This window comes from Aulonocara stuartgranti, assembly GCF_965226115.1.
Source record: "Aulonocara stuartgranti genome assembly, chromosome: 22".
In the NCBI taxonomy this organism is placed as follows: Eukaryota; Metazoa; Chordata; class Actinopteri; order Cichliformes; family Cichlidae; genus Aulonocara; species Aulonocara stuartgranti.
The window spans coordinates 12,385,648-12,404,104 of record NC_138957.1 but is presented as its reverse complement, the minus strand read 5'-3'; the positions used below and the strand labels follow the sequence as shown (position 1 = coordinate 12,404,104).

Sequence of the window (18,457 nt, the reverse complement as noted above, 5' to 3'; positions counted from 1 at the left end):
CCCAGGCCTCATGTTTGCCCGGGTTATAGACTAAGCTACAGAGATGGGAAGTACTGTAATCTGATTACTTTTTCGGGTAACGAGTAAGGTAAGGGATTACTATTGCAAAATAATTAGATAACCGTTACTTTTTTTGCTTGATGCATAAAGTTAAAAGACTAAAACTAATAAAACAAGTTTTAAAAAAGGACTTTTCCATTTGATTACATTTTGTATGATGAATTATGCAGAAAAAGTAGAATTGGGCTGAAAGATCTATCGCTTTATTACCTATTCAGGTTGTAAATCGTGTTTTTAAAAAGTAACTAAGTAATTAATTACTTTTGAAAATAAGTAATCAGTAATGTAACAGGATTACTTTTTGGGGGGAAGTAATCGGTAATTAGTTACTGATTACTTTTTTCAAGTAACTTGACCAACACTGCTAAGCTACCCACCGCTATAGATCCTAAGTAATTAAAATGACCTACAGCTGTAAAGCGTGGTCAGTAAAATTCCCCAACTGGTACTTATGGCCAATGATCAGTGGTCAATGGCTGTATCCCAAGTCAGGGTCTGCAGCCTTATGGGCCGCATTTTAAGGCCGATTATGTCGCAGCGACGCGACGAAGGTTGTCCCAATTCAAAGGCTGCTCGAATTGCGGCCCTCAAATGCGTCCTTAATTTCCCTGAATTTTAAGGATGTGGCGGTGTAGACTTCGTGGCCCAACATATCCCAGAATGCATAGCGCGGCGCTGGGTGTGGATAATTTTGCCGGAAAAAAACGGCGGATGAGGGGCGCCCGAAGAGTAAACTTTAAGTAAATACTGAATATTATGTCACTTATTTATGTGCAAATGTTTAATAACGAAGAACACTAAAACATTACTGTTGGCCACATGTCGGCAAAGTTATGTGACGTTTGTACTAACTTGGTTTTAAAGCCTTTACTTTAAAATATACGCCGTCCAATAGCTGACCTTAATCTTACAGAGAATGATCAAAGCTCATGTAGAAACAAACAAACAAATGAACAAAAGATTTTCTCCTTCATTTCTGTCAAACAAAGCTGTATGACACGTTTCCAGCTGTTAGTATCATGGTTGCTAGGCAACCTGGGCAGCGCGACGGAGGCTAGACCGTCCCATTTTACAAGCCTCGCACTTCCGGCCTTAGCGGTCTTTGAGTACGCGGCCCTTGTGGGCCGTTAAGGCTGCGTACTTTTAGGCTGCAGACCCTGAATTGGGATACAGCCATTGATCGGTGGTTGCAGATCAATGGTCATGACAGTTTGCAATGATCAAGAAACTGGCGTCAAAGCCCACTGTTCATTCAGTGTGGGAGTTTCAGTCATTGTGTAAATGGACTGTTTATAAGGCTGGGCAAACCTGTAGTCAGCTGAGACAGACGAAGTCACTTGTATAAGTGACAAAATGTTTCTCCCACTGAAAACGTTAAGTCCAGATACACAAAATCAACCTTGAGGGATGTCCTTACCTGGATGACTGAGCATACATCAACAGATCATGCATGTGATTGTTTATCGGTAAAATCGATAATACGTTTATCGGTACTTTCATCTGTTGTATCTGGTTTAAAAAGCTTGTGCAGTAAGATTATAAGTAACTAAAATATAATGTCCAGATAAATAATCTGAGAGCAAGTATCCATCAAACATAAACTCACGCGCAGCGCCACTTTTAAGCTAACAGCTTTGTAATAAGACACGTGCCTGGCCCCTCCCCCTTTCAGGTCCGGCTTGCAGACGTAAACGTTACGCGCCGCTTTTATTTTGAATGTCCCAAACGGAAGTAGCCGTAGGTCTCGCTGTAGTTAAACGCTTTCTTCGTTCGCAGCTCGTCCTCCGCGAGGTTGTGGTCCGCTGTAGTTCGCGTGTCCGCTCTTCCCGCGGGTGGACGTCTCTTTAAACTCGCTGCCCGCTTTTAAAAAGCCCAGCTATGCACCGCGCTAAAGGTTAGAGGGTGTTTGGATCGCTCCTGTGCTGTTCAGCACCCCGGGGTCGCGCTTAGTTTGCGCCGAAGACCCTCGTTTGGTTACCAGAAATCTCCCAGAAATTCCGACAATGGAGCGAAATGGGAATACCTGTGAGGATGACCTGCAGGGTGCTGACGAGGAGGAAGAAGTGGACCCCAGGATACAGGTAAGGTGGGGTTAGGACAATGATTCCAGGTGTGGAGTGACAGTAGGTTAAAAAATGTCAGAGCGTTTGTGTGTGTTTGTGTGTGTGTCATATTTTGACTGTCTCCAAAATGACCTACTGAGAGCTGTAAGTTCAATAATTTGGTTAACACGAGTCACAGCCTGAGGATTGCCAGTCTTATTTAATCACACTCCTCCCTTTCTCCCTCTCTGTGTGTGTGTTTTCCATCACTGGTGTGTTTTCTGTAAACAGGGAGAGCTGGAGAAGTTGAACCAGTCTACAGACGACATTAACCGCTGGGAGAGTGAGCTGGAGGTGAGACCCAACAACACACACTGCTGGCATCAGAATTATTGCCCCTCAAACACCGAGAGCAGGGCGTAAGCCGAGCTCTGGCACCCACCCAGCAGTCACTAAGTCTCACTTTTTTTAAAACTCTAAAGTGGTGAGAAATCGTGTCAGCGCTGTGAGATTTGTCTCTCTGCCACTGTAGTGTCAGGGATTTGCCTAGCAATGGTGCCATTGTTTTAAAACAGTCTAAACGGAAAGCTTTCGAAAGATGGAAAACTACTAAATGTGCATCAGTGGGAAGAGGTGGAAAAACTGAAGCAGGAACTGTCCCTCCCTGCACTTTATAAACTCCTAGTGCAGCTGTGGTCTTAGTCGGAAACACTGCCGTGGAGCGGTTGGTGAAATTCATCTATTTGCTCATAACACTCACGTTCATTTAGGAGTCTGAACAGAAACAGGAATCAGACACATTATGGAGGAATAAAGGATGTAAAGTGAAGCGAACAACTGCAGGAGGGCAGACGGCACACAGAAGGGGCAGCTTCGGCTCAAGTGTGTGCTAGCTGGGTCACTGTTGAGGAAAAGTGAAAACATTCCAGAGCGAGGCCTCAGTTTTTTGTTTTCCTGAAAGTAGGCCTCTTCTGTTTCTCATTAGCCCTGCGCTCACATCCAAACTCAGCAAACCACAGCTGGAATGACCGTAACAGCACGCACAGAGACAGAGAGGGACAGGAGGAGAGATTTTCCTGTAATCCATGTTTTAATCCATGTTTTCCAGCTGAATTTTAACTTATATATATATATATATATATATATATATATATATATATATATATATATATATATATATATATCCTGATTTTATTTTTTAACGTATTGTTTCTTGGTGCTTTTTGGAAAGCTCAGCTTTTTCACAGCTTTGGCAGTGTTTACAGGAAACAGCATTATAAGTAGGGTGATCGATGTGAATACACAAGCAAACAGAAGAAGAAACATGGATGCATCTGGAGGCAACAAAAAAAAAAGCTAAGGAGGAGCTAAGGACTATGGAAGGAGCCCCTGGCAGGCTGCAGGGGGTCCTCCTGCAGCCTGGAGCTGATTAAAAATGATGTACGGTAGATTCAGAGGATGAGTAAGTTGGGGCGGAGAGTTTAAATCCACAGTTGACTCTGCCTGCCAACACAACGTTAAATCTCTTCTATGTCTGGCAGATGTGGGACTGTGCCCTTGTGATGCGTGCCATCATGAGCCTCCCATAGAAAATAAACAGAATTTTAAATTTTAACCTTTATTATGAAGCGATAACTAAGTCTTCTTTATTATTGTCCCAGAGGAACAATTGAATCTGTCAGCTCCTGATGAGCTGAGCTGCCTTAACGAGCTTAATATACATGTCCTTATTTTTTTGTCATACATATAACATTTGCTGTGGTGAATTGAAATAATGCAGTTATTGTATGGAAAAGTTAAATTAAGCTTTTTCTACTCTTGGCTCTGTATGATGTCACTGAAGGGATATCATCTTGGGTACACACCTCTTGAATGTCTCTTGAGTATTCTGGTCTTTTGCTTATGGGGAGCATCCACCCAGACGAACTTTGAGTTAAACGCAGTATCTTTCAGGAATTTTTTTAAATCCAGAAAAGCCTTGAAACAGGACCTGAGAGATGCATCTGGCCCTGCTGCCACTGAAAATAAGTGACAACAGGACTGATGGAGACATGAATCCAAATCCAAATTCTTCCACGGCGTGTGTTTGTCCTGTATTGGTCCACTCAACCCCAACAAGTCATTGCAGATGGCAACCCTGAGCCTGGTTCTGCTGGTGGTTTCTTCCTGTTAAAAGGGAGTTTTTACTTCCCACCAAGCAGTCATTTATAGGGGGTCATATGATTGTTGGGGATTTCTCTGTATTATTGTAGGGTTTTTACTTTACAATATAAAGCGCCTTAAGGCAACTCTTGTTGTGATTTGAAGCTATATAAATAAATTACAGTTAAGTTGAAATGTTTGGGCCCTGAATGCAGAAAACTACCATCAAGAAAAGTGGACAGTGTGTGATCAGCAGCTTCATTTTTCAGTATGACAGTGATACCAAACACACTGATAGTGCATTATAAACATGCCTGAATAGAAAAGCGCACAATGAAAGAACACTATCAGTCATGGATTGGCCTCCCCTGAGCCTGGACCTCAACATTATTGAAGCAGTGTGCGATCATGCTCACAGAGAACCAAACAAAAGGCAGAAACATCCAAAGAAGAGCTTTGAATGTCCTTCAACAAGCCTGGAGAACTATTCCTGAAGACGACTCAAAGAAATGGCCAGTATGCTTATGTAAGGGAGTTCAGACTGTGATGATGAGTAAAGGTGGTCATAGCAGGGCTTAAAGTAGGTGTTGACAGGTGGGGAAACCCCAGGTTTCAGTGTCACGGTGCAGCGTGGAATAGGTGACTCAAACAAAAAAAGTGAGTCATCCAATAAGTTTTATTCTCAGTAGATTTGTCTTTGACATTACCTCATTCTTTTGTTGTCTTGTATGATGTTTGCTGATGTTTCAGTAACCTCTGCACGTTTCCCACTTTCTTAGTAAAATATAAAGAAATAAGGGGTGACTCAAGACTTTCTCACACCGCAGTTATTCCATTTGTTTACAATAAATCTTGAATTTGTTTGATTAAACTAGTTTTGAACATTTGGCATTTGAATGCACAAACATTATATTTGTGTATGGTCGTGCCCAGTTCCAACAATCGGGCCCCTATTTAGTTTCCTGAGCAGTATGTAAGGCCAGCAGCGTGCTCACAGAGTTTACCTTGTAGATTCTGTGACGTGTCACCCGTCTTTGCAGGAACAGGACGTAGGAAATGCGATGATGTCACAGGAAGTGTGTTTCCTGTAGCGCCCTCTCCCTTCTCCCTCTTTAACCGCTCATTTATGCCGATCTGTGCTCTGTGAAGAGGATGCAGCTGCTTTTAAACCCCTCTTCAGCAAATTAAAGCATACACAGACACACAAAAGTAGCTGCATAAATGCACACGGATATTGGGCCCTCCTGAAGTAATGCTTCATCCTTACTCATACTCATTCAGTGGGTCACCACCAAAAAACATAAGCAATGCTGCTCAGCAACAATGAGAGCTGACACACCCACTGCATAAAACAAAGAAAACAAAATATAGTTTACACACTCTACAGTTGTGTGTTACATGGGTAAACCATGCTCTTGTATATGGGTATGACTAATGGGGGCAACAGGAAATCTCACACCACAATAAGGCCTGATATTACACAGATATAAATAATAACCACAGTTGTTGTTCTGTAACGCTGCACTGAAGACACAGTGGTGCTTTGAACAGTCTACCATGTCCAACCTAATAGTGTGACCCGATAAGTTCCTCTCCTCATTTCTAAGTGTGTGTGTTTGTGTGTGTGTGTGAAGGACTTCCGTCAGAGGTTCCGAGCAGTGCTGGTTGAGGCAACAGTTAAACTGGATGAGCAGGTGAAGAAGATCGGGCGAGCCGTGGATGACTCCAAACCCTACTGGGAGGCCCGCAAAGTGGCAAGACAGGTACACACACATGCACACACACACATTCACAAGAGTGAGCGGGAGTGACTCCAAGGTCAGCAGACAGTGTGAGGGCAGGATTACTGAGGATTAACAATGAGAAGTTTAAACAGAGCCGCTTCTATCTACTTAAAGGGAGTACGGTCACATGACGCCTATATTTAAACTCAGTCACAGCTCTGCATCTTAAGCTAGTGTCTCACGCATGCACGCACGCACACGCAGTCTCTGCGTGGTGATAGACTTGCGACATTTTGCATGGCCTGACTTGTTTCTTTTTGCTGGATCTGGGAGTACTTGTCATGCTTGCAGCACTGCTGCAGGGAGACACAAAGCAGGGCAACACAACCTAAAGGTTAGGACACCAAGTCTGTGCTTCTCCCTCTGCAGTGGCTCATCTCATTTATTGCTCCAGGCTGTTGAAGCTTCCACCCCTCCATCCTAGCCAATGCAGGAGCTTATGAGTCATGCATCAGAAGGCTGACATTTGCATGTCAAACTGAAATAGATTTTGTACACGTGTGTGTGTGTGAATGTACGTATGTGTGTGTATGTTGCTTATCTCTGTTGCGCTGTGACAAAATACCTGCAGGTGGCATCTGCTTCTGGTATTAACACGTGAGAGCCAGGGATTACTGCAGGTTTTGAATTTTGATGGGACCGGCATTTGCACGAAAGGATCAAAATCCTTTGCTTGTGTGCGTGCGTGTGTGTGTGTGTGTGTGCGCGCGTGTGTTTGGGTGATTTAAACAGAGCAAAGCCGATAACGGTCTCGGGTTTAAACTGGCGTATTGTCTGGTTATGATTTATAGACAAATATTTAATATTTAATACACGACCTACTTTAAAAGGACTCATGCATGACCTCGCTGACCCTCCACCACAGACACACACATATTCCATCTACCCCCACCCATAAGCCAGTTACATCCCCTCAAACACCGCCCCCCATGTTTTCCCCCTTACATTCCAACAACGATTGGGGTGGGTGGGGGGTATTTTCCTGCACTGTCCTCTCTTTTGTCCCTTTTACCCAGCATTCACTTCTGCACCGCGGCCTGTCTGGCTGTCTGTGTCCACGCCCTGCATATCCCACCCTCACCACATTGGGTATTAGTCACCTTTCTCCACCTTTCCCAGCCCTGCAACCATCTCACCCGTTTGAAATTGTAAATAGGATGTCTTTAGAGAGACTTAGACATCAGACGGGGTGACTGTGTCTGACACATGAATGAGTCTCACACACACACACACACACACACACACACACACACACACACACGCAGCCATGGTGCATATCACAGCCTGCCAGGCTATTTCAGATCCAAAGAACATCATATTGTTTGGTTCTGAGTGTCACATGATTTGGTCTCTATGACATCAACTTAATTAACTGATAACAAAGCCCATTCATTATGTGCGTGGTGTCTGAAGCTCAGTGTGCTTTTGTGCCATGAAGATAATGGCAAATTGTGTTCTCAAGCGTTGACACGTTATTCACGAGGGTGACAAAGACTTTTCGTCAGGCTTTTTGCAAAAGGCAGAAACTCACACAGCACTGACACTTCATGGAAACACCACCAAGCCAGCAACGAGAAAAGCTGCTCTGATTGGGAAGTTCTGGTATTTTTGTGTCTCTTTCTGTCTTCATCTTGATGGATGTTGTTTTAATGTTTCAGTTCCTTTTTTCTGTTTTTCTTCTTGTTTTTGCCTCATTAAATATCTATTACCCTCCTTCTGTTTCCCCCCTCAACCTCCCTGCTCTTAGAGCCTGGGAAATGGGTCACGATGAGAGACAAAGAGGAAGGATTCATCTTTACCACTTTGTTGAAATAGCAGATCGCGCGCAATAAAAAGCTGTTATCTTCCGCCTCTTTTCTCTCTCTCGTCACCTTTCACAGGCCTTAGCAACAACACTGTCACGACAATTGATGCCAAAGATTTTGTATTTTCTACATTTTTTGTGAGTTGGAGGAGCAGACCTCTGATCACTGCTGGGTTTATCTTAAACATGGCCGACGTTACACGGGTTAACAGCTTGTGTGACTACACTGACCTTAGTAACGTGAAGTGCGTTGCTATCAGGGACAAGGACAGAGAAAATCTCCTGGTTATACTCCAACTTTTTTTGTAGCTCATTAACACTGCTGTTGTCCACATTGTTTTCAGTCACTCAAAGTATACAGGTGTATACTTGCTAGAAGGTTGGTGTCAGTTCAGCTCACTGCTTGAGCAGGCTATATGTTGCAGTGGCCCTGGGATCAAGTCCAACTTGCTGCCCTTTGCTGCATGCCTTCCCCTACTCTCTTTGCCCCTCTTTCCTGTCTACCTCTCACTGGTGACCTATTAATCAAAGGCAAAAAGCCCCTCCAGAAAAGTGTTAGCAGGTACTGTACTTGTACCTATCTATCATAGACAGACTATTTTGATGGCACTATATTGCCTTTGAATTCAGGTGGTTTCAGTCTCATTGCCACAGGATTGAAGTCAAGCACAAAGCCATGCAGTCTGTCTTGTTTTAATGTGCTCTCTGAATTTGAGTGTGGCACTGTAACAGGATGCCACTGTTGCAAGAAATCAACAGTGAAATTTCTTTCCTCCGAGATATTCAACCATCAGCTGTGAGTGGTATTATTGTTTCAGCTAAGCATGGCCAACGAGCTGCTGACTCCATAACTGTAGCGCTCCAAACTTCCTCTGTTATTAACAAAAGCACAAAAACTGTAAACCGGGAGCTTCACCTCATGGCTGAGCATGTAGGTGACCCGGTGCTCTTGTTGTAATGGTGTATATTACACAGTGACTTTAGTGTTACTGTGTTACATTTCAGCTTCACAATAAGTAAGAAAAATAATTGTTTTCACTGTTTCTATAATGTAAATCCAAGTATAGGCTTCAATGTGTAGGCTATGTGTTAAAAGTGACATAAGTTTCTTATCCTTGACGTCATGTCAGCAGGATTACATTCATACAGACCAATTCATGTGTTTCAGCTTGGGTTTTGCTTTCCTCTGCGTCTGCATCTGTTTATGGAAAACGCTGGTAGAGAAATCGCTCTTGGATTTTAAAGAATAGATGTTTGAGACGTTGAGCTGTGCATTCATGTTAACATAATAATAAGTGTTAACATGAATACACAGCTTTACTTCTTAGTTTAAAAGGACCATTTAGTAGAAACAATCGTCCATTGAAAACACTTTGAGATAAAAACACAAAGTAGACGAGCAGGTTTGGTTCCATTGTAAACCCGACAGACAGGCAGCATGAAATATGTCCCTCTGAACTGCTGTACTGTTAATAATACACTTGTTAAATACTAATCACCAGAGGGAAAGTTTCTCCCTGATTATTATTATTCTCTCTTTCAAGGACATTGAATTGGAGTTACTGTAACTACTTCGTGTTAGCATTCAGCCAGTGCAATGACCTTGGAGTTATGCCTGTCTGAGTGGGTCCAAATATGTCCAACGTGATGAGAATAACCCTCCTGTTAACTGTGACTGTGGGCAGGAGGAGCCCACTGACAGTGTGTCAGATTTCCTCAGTGACAAAGATTCTGTTTGTCTATTGGATCAAGGCTCAGTTGTCTTTTTCTATGAATGTTGGCCTGTTTGGGCGTCATAAGGACTCAACCAATTCGATTCAATTCAGTTTTATTTATATAGCGTCAAATCACAACAACAGTCGCCTCGGGTTGCTTTATATTGTAAGATAAAGACCCAACAATAATACAGCGAAAACCCCAACAGTCAGACAAGCTCCTTATGAGTAAGCCTTTGGTATCAGTGGGAAGGAAAAACTCCCTTTTCAGAGGAAGAAATCTCAAGCAGAACCAGGTTCAGGGTTAGAGGTGTGAGGGGAGGGAGGCCGAGGGCGGGTATGGGTCCTAAATTAAACACACAGGCAACACAAAGACTCCTGGTTCATTCATACCATGTAAGAACTTAGTGAACTTTTACTTCATGAAAGCAATTTTAAGTCATTTGTCACTATGATTTATAAGGGACCTGTTTTGCTTTTCTCTAGTTTTTGTCATTCTTCTACTCTGGATAAAGTTTCAGCTATGAGCCAAGTTTCAGGTTTCAAGATCAGTTTTGTGTAGATTTTTCTAATCTTAATGATGTCATATCTCTAACATGGTCATCTTGGGCACACAGCTCTGGCTCAAAGACACTGGGACTCTGCACACCCATTGGCTAATGTTTTATTATTGACAGATCATTAACCAATAACAATACGCTGCTTTAGCCTTCCTGCTGAATCTAAGAAGAACCAAGAGGGTTTTTTTCCCAGTTACCGGCTAAAGTTAAGGCACTTATGCATGAGAGGGCATGTGGAGGTGTGCCGTTGTCCATCTTTTATACACAGTCCATGCTTTGGCTGTGAACACAGCTCTTCAAATCTTTTGGTTTTGATTTTCAAGGGCAACCAATCAGGATGAAGCTGGCTTAAAGCAAGTAGGGAAAGAAGCATAAGCAGCTCTTTTTTTTTTTTTTTTTTTAGACTGCACCGAGAACCAGTAGATGATAAATGAGCGTTATTTTGACCAGTGAGCCAAGCAAAGGTACTCTATTAGGGAAAATATGGAGCAGGCAGTGAGCTGTTTCACATCAGAAATGTGTGAAATGTTAGCAGTAATATTTACCTCCTGAATTGTATTTTTAGGTGGAACATTTGGTTTCCAGTCTGACTTAATAAGTTCTGACCGCTGCTTGTCCTTCCCTGAACTCCAGGCTCAGATTGAAGCGCAGAAGGCCACTCAGGAATTCCAGCGGTCGGTGGAGATCCTGCGGGCAGCCAAGGAGACCATCGCCCTGGCCGAGGAGAGGCTGCTCGAGGAGGACACCCGGCAGTTTGACTCCGCCTGGCAGGAAATGCTTAACCACGCCACACAGAGAGTAAGTATATAAATGCAGCACAGCCCAAAAATTCCATCCTGAACGAGCGGTTTAGCCTCAGGCGTTTTTTTTCTCGGTCGTTTCAGGTGATGGAGGCTGAGCAGGCGAGAACGTGCAGCGAAGCAGAGCACAAGAAAACAGCAGCCAACCACAATTCCTGCATAGGCCACATGAGGCAGCTCGAGAAGAAACTGAAACGCTCCATCAACAAATCGAGGTTTGTGATCGGATTTTGGGAAATGCTGCTCATAAGTTTGCCGCCGCCTGAACCTTTTATGCGAGCGTGTTGGGGGTTTTTGCCTTTGCTGGATAGATTAGCAGTGAAGATAGACCGGAAACAGAGGAGACAGAGTGCGAAGACACACAGAAAAGGGCTGTAGGTCAGATTCAAGCCCAGGCCACTGCACTCTGGCCATGGTGCAAGTGGTTGCCTGCTCACCCACTGAGCTAAAGTGGCGCTCGAGAAGTGGGGGAAGCGAAATTTCTGTAACCTGATGAAGTCCAGATGTTTTGTGTGTTGGCTGACAGTACTGGGTTGCGCTCCCTCCATAGAGACGTGGAATGTGACTGCACACGGAGGAGGGTTGTTCTTCCAGCGGGCTAAATTTCTCTCCTCCCCCTCTCACTTTTTTCTTCTTCTTCTCCCCCTGCAGACCGTATTTTGAACTCAAAGCGAAGTATTACCTACATCTGGAGGTATGTATCACCTACTCATAGACTCGAAGGAGTAAACATAATCTATATATCTGTGTTTTATTACAAGGTGTCTTTGCTGAGAAACACTGTTTTATTTCTCACAGCAAATAAAGCGTCATGTGGACGAGCTTCAGGCCAAACTTGTGGTTGCCAAAGCGGAGTACCGCACGGCGCTGCGCAACCTGGAGAGCATCTCAGAGGAGATCCACGCCCAGCGACGTTCCCTCGCCATGGGCACCAGGGAGCAGGGAGTTGGAGCAGAAGGCGACGGCGGCAGCGACGACATCGCCAACTTCAAGATGGAGTCGGACGGTTTGTCGAGTGAGTGCCACGCCCACTCGGAGATGGGCAGTCACCCGCGTCATCGAGCCGCGTTATCATTTCTTTGTTTTTGTTGAGCCGTTTGCATGTGTGTGTCTTCAAGCTCACATCCCCGTGTGTGTGTGTGTGTGTGTGTGTGTGTTTCAGTGGTGTCAGTGTCTATCGACGAAGAGGGCAGTCACAGCAGCTCAGAGGAGGAGGCCGACTCGCACTCCACCTCCTCGCCCCAAGCAACCTCTTCCTCGCCTTCCACCTCTGCCTCCACCCCCGTCGACATGCCTCAACCTTACTCGTCCTCCTTGCTCCACACCCCCTCCTCATCCTCCTATCTCTCCTCCTGTCCCTCTTCCTCTTCCATCCTGTCCTCCTCTTGCCCCACCGGTGTCCTGGAGCTAGCGAGCCCCTCTGGCTCTCACAGCCCAGACTCAGTGTGCAGTTCCGGGCACGCCTCGCCTCTCCTGGGCCCTCGCAGCCAGTGCAGCGGCGCCTCCTCTCCAGACTGCGACCAGGAGAGAGGTGTGTGTCCCACTGAGCACTGATGTGCAACCTGATCCTGAGCACGTTTCCTGACAAACAAAAGCAAATCTAATGACTGAGGAATTATTTTGGCAGAGGATGTTACAGGTTTAAAATAAAAGTAGGAGTCTTTGTGAAGGACTCGTAATGTAGAAGTTGCTGGTTAACTTTTGTCTAAAACTCTATGTCGGATAATTTCCCTGATTTAATTGAACCTTTCCTTGCACTTTTCTTCCTGCGTGTTTTCCAGGCAACAGAGCAGAAGGAGCAGAGGCGACAGTGGAGAGCGGTCTGAACAAGCTGACCTTGAATGTAGCGCAAGAACGAGATGAGGATCCCGCTGATGAGCGAGACCCCCACTACATTAACCCCGAAATCACATCTCCCACCTCCGCCACGTCCATCCTGCTCCTCAACAGCGTGTGACGAGGATGCGTCGTGGCGCGAACACTCGCCATGCGCAGCTTTAAGACTCAGTGGATTCACTGGCAGAAGACACAATGGGAGGAGAGTGAAGCGCTGCACACCCGCATGACTTTGTGTCTCATTCGTTGTGCTGTCTAAACATCAGTGCTGTCACGTGGAAGGTGCTGCGTGTAGCGTGTTTAACATCTTTCATTATAAACAAATGAAATCAGGGACAGGATGACTGATGGACTCTGCTTCACCCTTGTGGTGTTGAGTGTCAGCACTGCATTTCCCCTGGACCCTCCCCTTCCCTCCTGCTCTGTATTTGCTACAGAAGACAAAGTTCTTCTCATCTTGTGCCAAAAAAACTGCGTATTACGACTGTGTGACAAAGTTCCTCTACAGACTGTGGAAGACGTTGGTGATTTCAGTTGTGTTTTAACATGTTCACGGGTCATGCAGGATATTTCCAAGGTAACACAGGAAAACTTTAATAGTTAACCTGCTACTGTTGGCACCGGTAACATGCATTTCATTATTTTGAACAGCGTTACGCTCCTTTCTTACTCCATGTCTAAATTCTTGGACTGATTTTCAGGTCAGATACGGGGGGTCAGTTCATCCTTATTTTTACCCTCCAGTTAAGCCAGCTTTCCTTTGATTGGTTGCCAGAGAACAAACAGGTTTGTGGACCTAAAATATCCCCTTTCTGTGACATCATAATCTTAAACATAGTGTTTGAAACAATCTGAATTAATCACTTGTACCTAAATTGAACTCATTTTTTAAAACTTTGGCCCACCGCTGTAATAGTATTTATAAAGGATAATACGTCCCCTTTAAGTGAGGGTCAAACTGGGACAAAGACGAGCTGTCTCCTGAAGGATTAATCCATTTTCAAACCCCTCCCTTCTACTCCTGTTTATTCCAAATGAAGAACGACGGCGTCGGCTCTGGAGAGCAGAAGTAGGACCTCGAGTGCAGGCGACACTCTGAACACTAAAGAGACTTCACGTGGGGGACTGAGCCCTGTTTTTGAGGCAGAACTGGTCTTCCATTTGGATTTGTGAATGAGTGACTGAATGTGTGTAAAGTGCAAACCGCACTGTGAGGTCGCCGGTTTGCACGGATGTGTGAGCGAATGACTTTTTGAATGTGTGTCTTGTGTTTTTTGACCCTGTAGTACAAATACTCTATATTTATACTCCTGTATTCTTGTATATGAACGATGTCGTGTGGTTATCGTTGTAGCTGTTTAACACCAAATAAGCAATAAACACGTACTTCATCTAACTCATCAGCGAATTGATGGTGTGTGTTAGACGTTCAGGTTGTTGATTGTCATAGTGGTGATCACTGCAGCCTGGTTTTTGGGAACTTTTTATTTTATGTTAAAACATGCCACCGGTGGAAAAAAGTGACCCAAGTCATCAAATGAAGCACTAACAGCTGCCTCGTGCTGCCACAGCTGCCAGCGTAGTGCAGTAAAGATGGTCTAGAGTTACAGATTTGCTCGGCAGCAAGGCCGACTGGAACTGCTGAATGTGAAAGTTCTTTATCTGCTCAATGTTTTGTTTGGGGATATTTGGTCGTATCATTTGATAACCTTCGCTTTTCCTGCTGATTCCTTTTCCAGTCAGCTGTTTTTTGTTTTGGTTTTTTGCAGTGACACACACTCTTTTTTAGCTCTGCTGAGCTGTTTAAGAGTAATCTCATGACTTCAGTTAGTGCCCTGAGACAGATCGTAGAACGACTTCTCACTCTAAAATCTTTGTCCATCTGTCTGTCTGAACAGGCTGCTGCCAGCAAGCTACCTTTCAGTTATTTAAGATCCTGTGATCTCCCCGTCTGTGCCAGATCAACTCACTGAGGCAGGGGAACAGCACAGCAATGCTCTGTCACACACTGACACCTAGTGACAGGGTTGGGTTCTGTTTTTTATGGAGCACAAAAGACTGTATCTCGCTCTCAGCATATTAAATGTTGTTTGTGGTTTTAGGTTATTAGAAATCAGATTGCGTAAGAACAAATGAGTGCATTAAAACATTTACCATACAAAACTGAATGACTGTAATTATACAATTGCTGTCATGGCAGAAAGAAAGTACGCCCTCTGTCACTTTTAATGTTCTTAAAGGTTTTTAAATTAGTTTCATTTCAGTGGTAACACAGCAAAGATCAGATTTCTCACTTTATTTGTTTGGTTTCATTTAAAATTAGGCCAAAATGCAGAAAAACAGAGTACACGCTGATATTTAATAGCTTATAGAACCTCTTCGACCAATTATCATTTTCTGTGCCACTTGATCAGTCTCGTAAATCTCTGTGGAAGAAATTTGGCTCGCTCTTCTTTGCAACGTAACTTCAGTTCACTGAGGTTTGGGCATTTGCTTATGCACAACTCTCTTAAGGTCCCACCACAGCATCACAATCAAGTTGAGGTCTAGAGTTTGGCCAGGCCACTGCAGCACCTTGATTCTTTTCTTGTTCAGCCATGCAGTTGTAGATTTCCTGCTGTGGTTGGGAAATCCTCGTGGTTTCTGCCTGATTGTGCTTCAGCCAATACTTAGTTTTCAGACAGATGACCTTACATTTGACTCTAGAATACTTTGCTATACTGAGTTAATGGCCAATTCAATGACTGCAATATCCCCAGTGCCCCATGGTTGCAAAAGAAGTCCAAATCATCACCCCTCCACCACCAAGCAACAGTGTTTGAGGTGTTTGTGCTGATATGCTGTGTTCTGTTTTCTCCAAACGTGGTGCTGTGCATTATGATCGAACAGCTCCACTTTGGTCTTGTCTGTCCAAAGGACATTGTTCCAGAAGTCTTGTAACTTATTCAGGTACAAACCTAAGCTGTGCTGCCAGGTTCTCTTTCGAGAGAAGCGGCTGTCACCCTGCAGTCCTTCCAAACCAGCCATACTAGTTCAGACTTTTCCTACTTGTACTGTGATGAACTTTAACATATAACATACTAACCGAGGCCTGTAGAGTCTGAGATGCAGCCCTTGGATTTTTTTGTTTTACAATTCAACTGAGCATTGGGGAGAATTTCCACTCATGAGAAGACTGTTGTTGTAGCTCACCTGACATTTGGTTTGTCTAATTTTGAGACCTGCTAAGGATCAAAATGTTGTTATCCTGGGACGTAAAACCTCAGAACTGACAGGGGCCATGCTTTCTTTTAACAATGAAATTATAAATATTGTAACTACAATGTACGTACAAGACATTGTCACTAAGAGTCAGGTTTTTCTTCTTCTTTAAAATGTCACACTGTGCACACGTTGGTGTTTTTTTAAATGCACTGGAACATAAATGGAAAACACTCAGCATGTAGTTAATAACAACTATCACTTTTGAAACTCCACCAGCATAACACTCACAAACATACTCAAACACCCACAGACAGACAAAACACACACACACACACCTTCACAGCTCTACACTTTCCAATCAAGAAGAAAATCAGCAAGATGAATCTTTTTGCATGCAGACTCACCCACAAAACCACATCTTCTTCTTCTTCAACTGCAACCATTAAAACGTGTCTCTAACAGACAGAGTGAGAGAATTAAAACTCTTACTCGATTGGTTATTTATTTTCACTTCTTTTGGGTGTTTTACAGCAGTTTTTTAGGCCTGTCACTTCCTTTGTCCGCTACTTTTTTAAGGACACACTGCACACCATGCTGAGTATGCCAGGTTCTCAGACAATAGCTGTTTTGGAATAAAATTGTTGTTGTAAAAATAGTTTTTCATGCTTGTCAAACTGCATTTTCTTTGACATTTTTCAAACATTCAACAAAAGAAATGGGAACAAATTCTGTCTTTTTGTAACAGGCTATTAGAAACAAAGTGCTTAAAGATGCCATTTAAAATAAGTTCTTTGTTAACACCATCACCTTTCACAGAGCACTAAATGATCTGCAGAACAGGAAGAGTTACTTGACGATGCTCTTCGTGGACTACAGCTCAGCGTTTACCACCAACACCATAATACTAGACATCCTCACCACCAAACTGGACCACCTATTACCTGCTCCTGGATCAAAGATTTCCTCACAAACCAGCCTCAATCAGTCCAACCCCCAACCTCTCTCCTCGACTGTCATCCAGCACCAGATCCCACGCCCCGTACACCTATAACTGCACACCAACCAAGCCAACTCTCGTCATTGTCAAGTATGCTAATTACACCAACGTGGTTAAACTCATCTCTGATGGAGATAAGACAGCGTACAGGGCGGAGGTAGAGAACTTTTCCCGCTGGTGCTCCGAAAACAACCTAAAGCTGAACATCCTTAAAACAAAAGAACTCATAATGGAAAGACACAGACAGGTCCACTCCCCTCTAATTATAAACGGGGAATGGGTTGAATCTATCTCCACCTTCAGGTTTCTGGGCACCCACATCTCCCCTGATCTCACCTGGACCCACAACACCAACGCCCTGGTAAAGGCCCAGCAGCGGCTGCACTTCCTCCGTGTCCTGAGGAAGAATTACGTGGACCAGAAGCTGCTGCTGGCCTTCACTGCTCCTCTGTGGAGAGCATCTCCTCCACACTGGGTGTTTGATAGACAGAGTCCACTACTGACAACAGGACGGCTGTACAGAGGGTAATCAACACCACCCAAAAAAATTATTGGTTGCCCTCTGACACCCTGGAGACCATTGCCAGATCCTCCTGTCTCAGGAAAACTAGGAAAATCATAGGTAAGCCCTTACACAGCTTACCATCTGTTTACCCGCTTCTCTGGTCAGCGCCTCAGGTCAATCAGGTCCCACACCTCCAGACCCAGTAACAGTTTCTTCCCCTGGGCCATTCAGACTGTTAACAAACACCCACCTCATGAATCTGAGCCATGATCTGTGTGACCCTCATCACTCAGGCCACTATTTGAAGCTATTTTGTTCTCCAATGTCTGTCTTTCTCTTATTTCCGAATATATTCCTCTGTATTGTATATATTTGTCCTCTTTTGCTATTTTTTCCTGCTTTCTACTCTTTATATTTTATTCTGGCACCGTTGGTGTGGAGCACCCACAACTTTTTTTTTTTCTGTTCTCAAACCGATCTCCCTGTTGGAGCTCAGTCTGGGGGGAGTTATTTTTTTTCTCCTTATCTTTCCTCATGTGGTGCATTTTCCATTGTTATACCTCTCTGACCTGTCTTCCCCATGTGGTGTTTGTGTAATGTATGTATGGTCAGAAGGGTAAGTCGGCGCTGGCAAAGGTCGGCAGCCTTAACCCCATTTCCTTTGGGGTCAACCTTCAGGATCAATAAAGTTTTATTGAATTGAACTTCATTTTACACGTACAATGACAATAAAGGGCTATTCTATTCTATCTATTCCATTCTAAAAATAAATAAATAAATAAAAATGAATAATAGAAATTGTTTTAAAAACTTCTGGAAATGGTCAGGTATGAGGATTGGACTGAATAAAAAAGCAGTTATTGTCCAAAGAAAACTTTGAAAACCCTTCAGAAACTTTGAAAGACTATTCTCGACATCACTGGATCAAAATGGGAATCAAAATGGGGCGACTTGACACTTTTGCACAGGATTGTATATAAAGAATAGCTTTTAAAAAAGCAACCCTTC

The 18,457-nt window shown here is 43.8% G+C and overlaps 1 protein-coding gene across 1 annotated transcript; it reads left to right on the top strand.

The window, feature by feature from the left end:
* Positions 1-1,761: 1,761 nt before the first annotated feature.
* On the top strand, positions 1,762-14,139 carry sh3bp5a (SH3-domain binding protein 5a (BTK-associated)). Its single transcript, XM_082521050.1, has 9 exons — positions 1,762-2,141; positions 2,394-2,456; positions 5,879-6,007; positions 10,741-10,905; positions 10,992-11,122; positions 11,559-11,601; positions 11,706-11,922; positions 12,070-12,438; positions 12,689-14,139. Exons 1-9 carry the CDS (start codon positions 2,064-2,066, stop codon positions 12,862-12,864), a joined length of 1,371 nt encoding a protein of 456 aa, XP_082377176.1. The 5' UTR covers positions 1,762-2,063; the 3' UTR covers positions 12,865-14,139.
* Positions 14,140-18,457: the final 4,318 nt, after the last annotated feature.

Excerpts from the sequence above, each read along its gene's own strand:
- sh3bp5a (XM_082521050.1), top strand. The coding sequence starts at position 2,064 with ATGGAGCGAAATGGGAATACCTGTGAGGATGACCTGCAGGGTGCTGAC. Across the intron at positions 6,008-10,740 it reads CCCGCAAAGTGGCAAGACAG|GCTCAGATTGAAGCGCAGAA; the intron begins GTACACACACAT and ends CCTGAACTCCAG. Across the intron at positions 11,923-12,069 it reads GGAGTCGGACGGTTTGTCGA|TGGTGTCAGTGTCTATCGAC; the intron begins GTGAGTGCCACG and ends TGTGTGTTTCAG.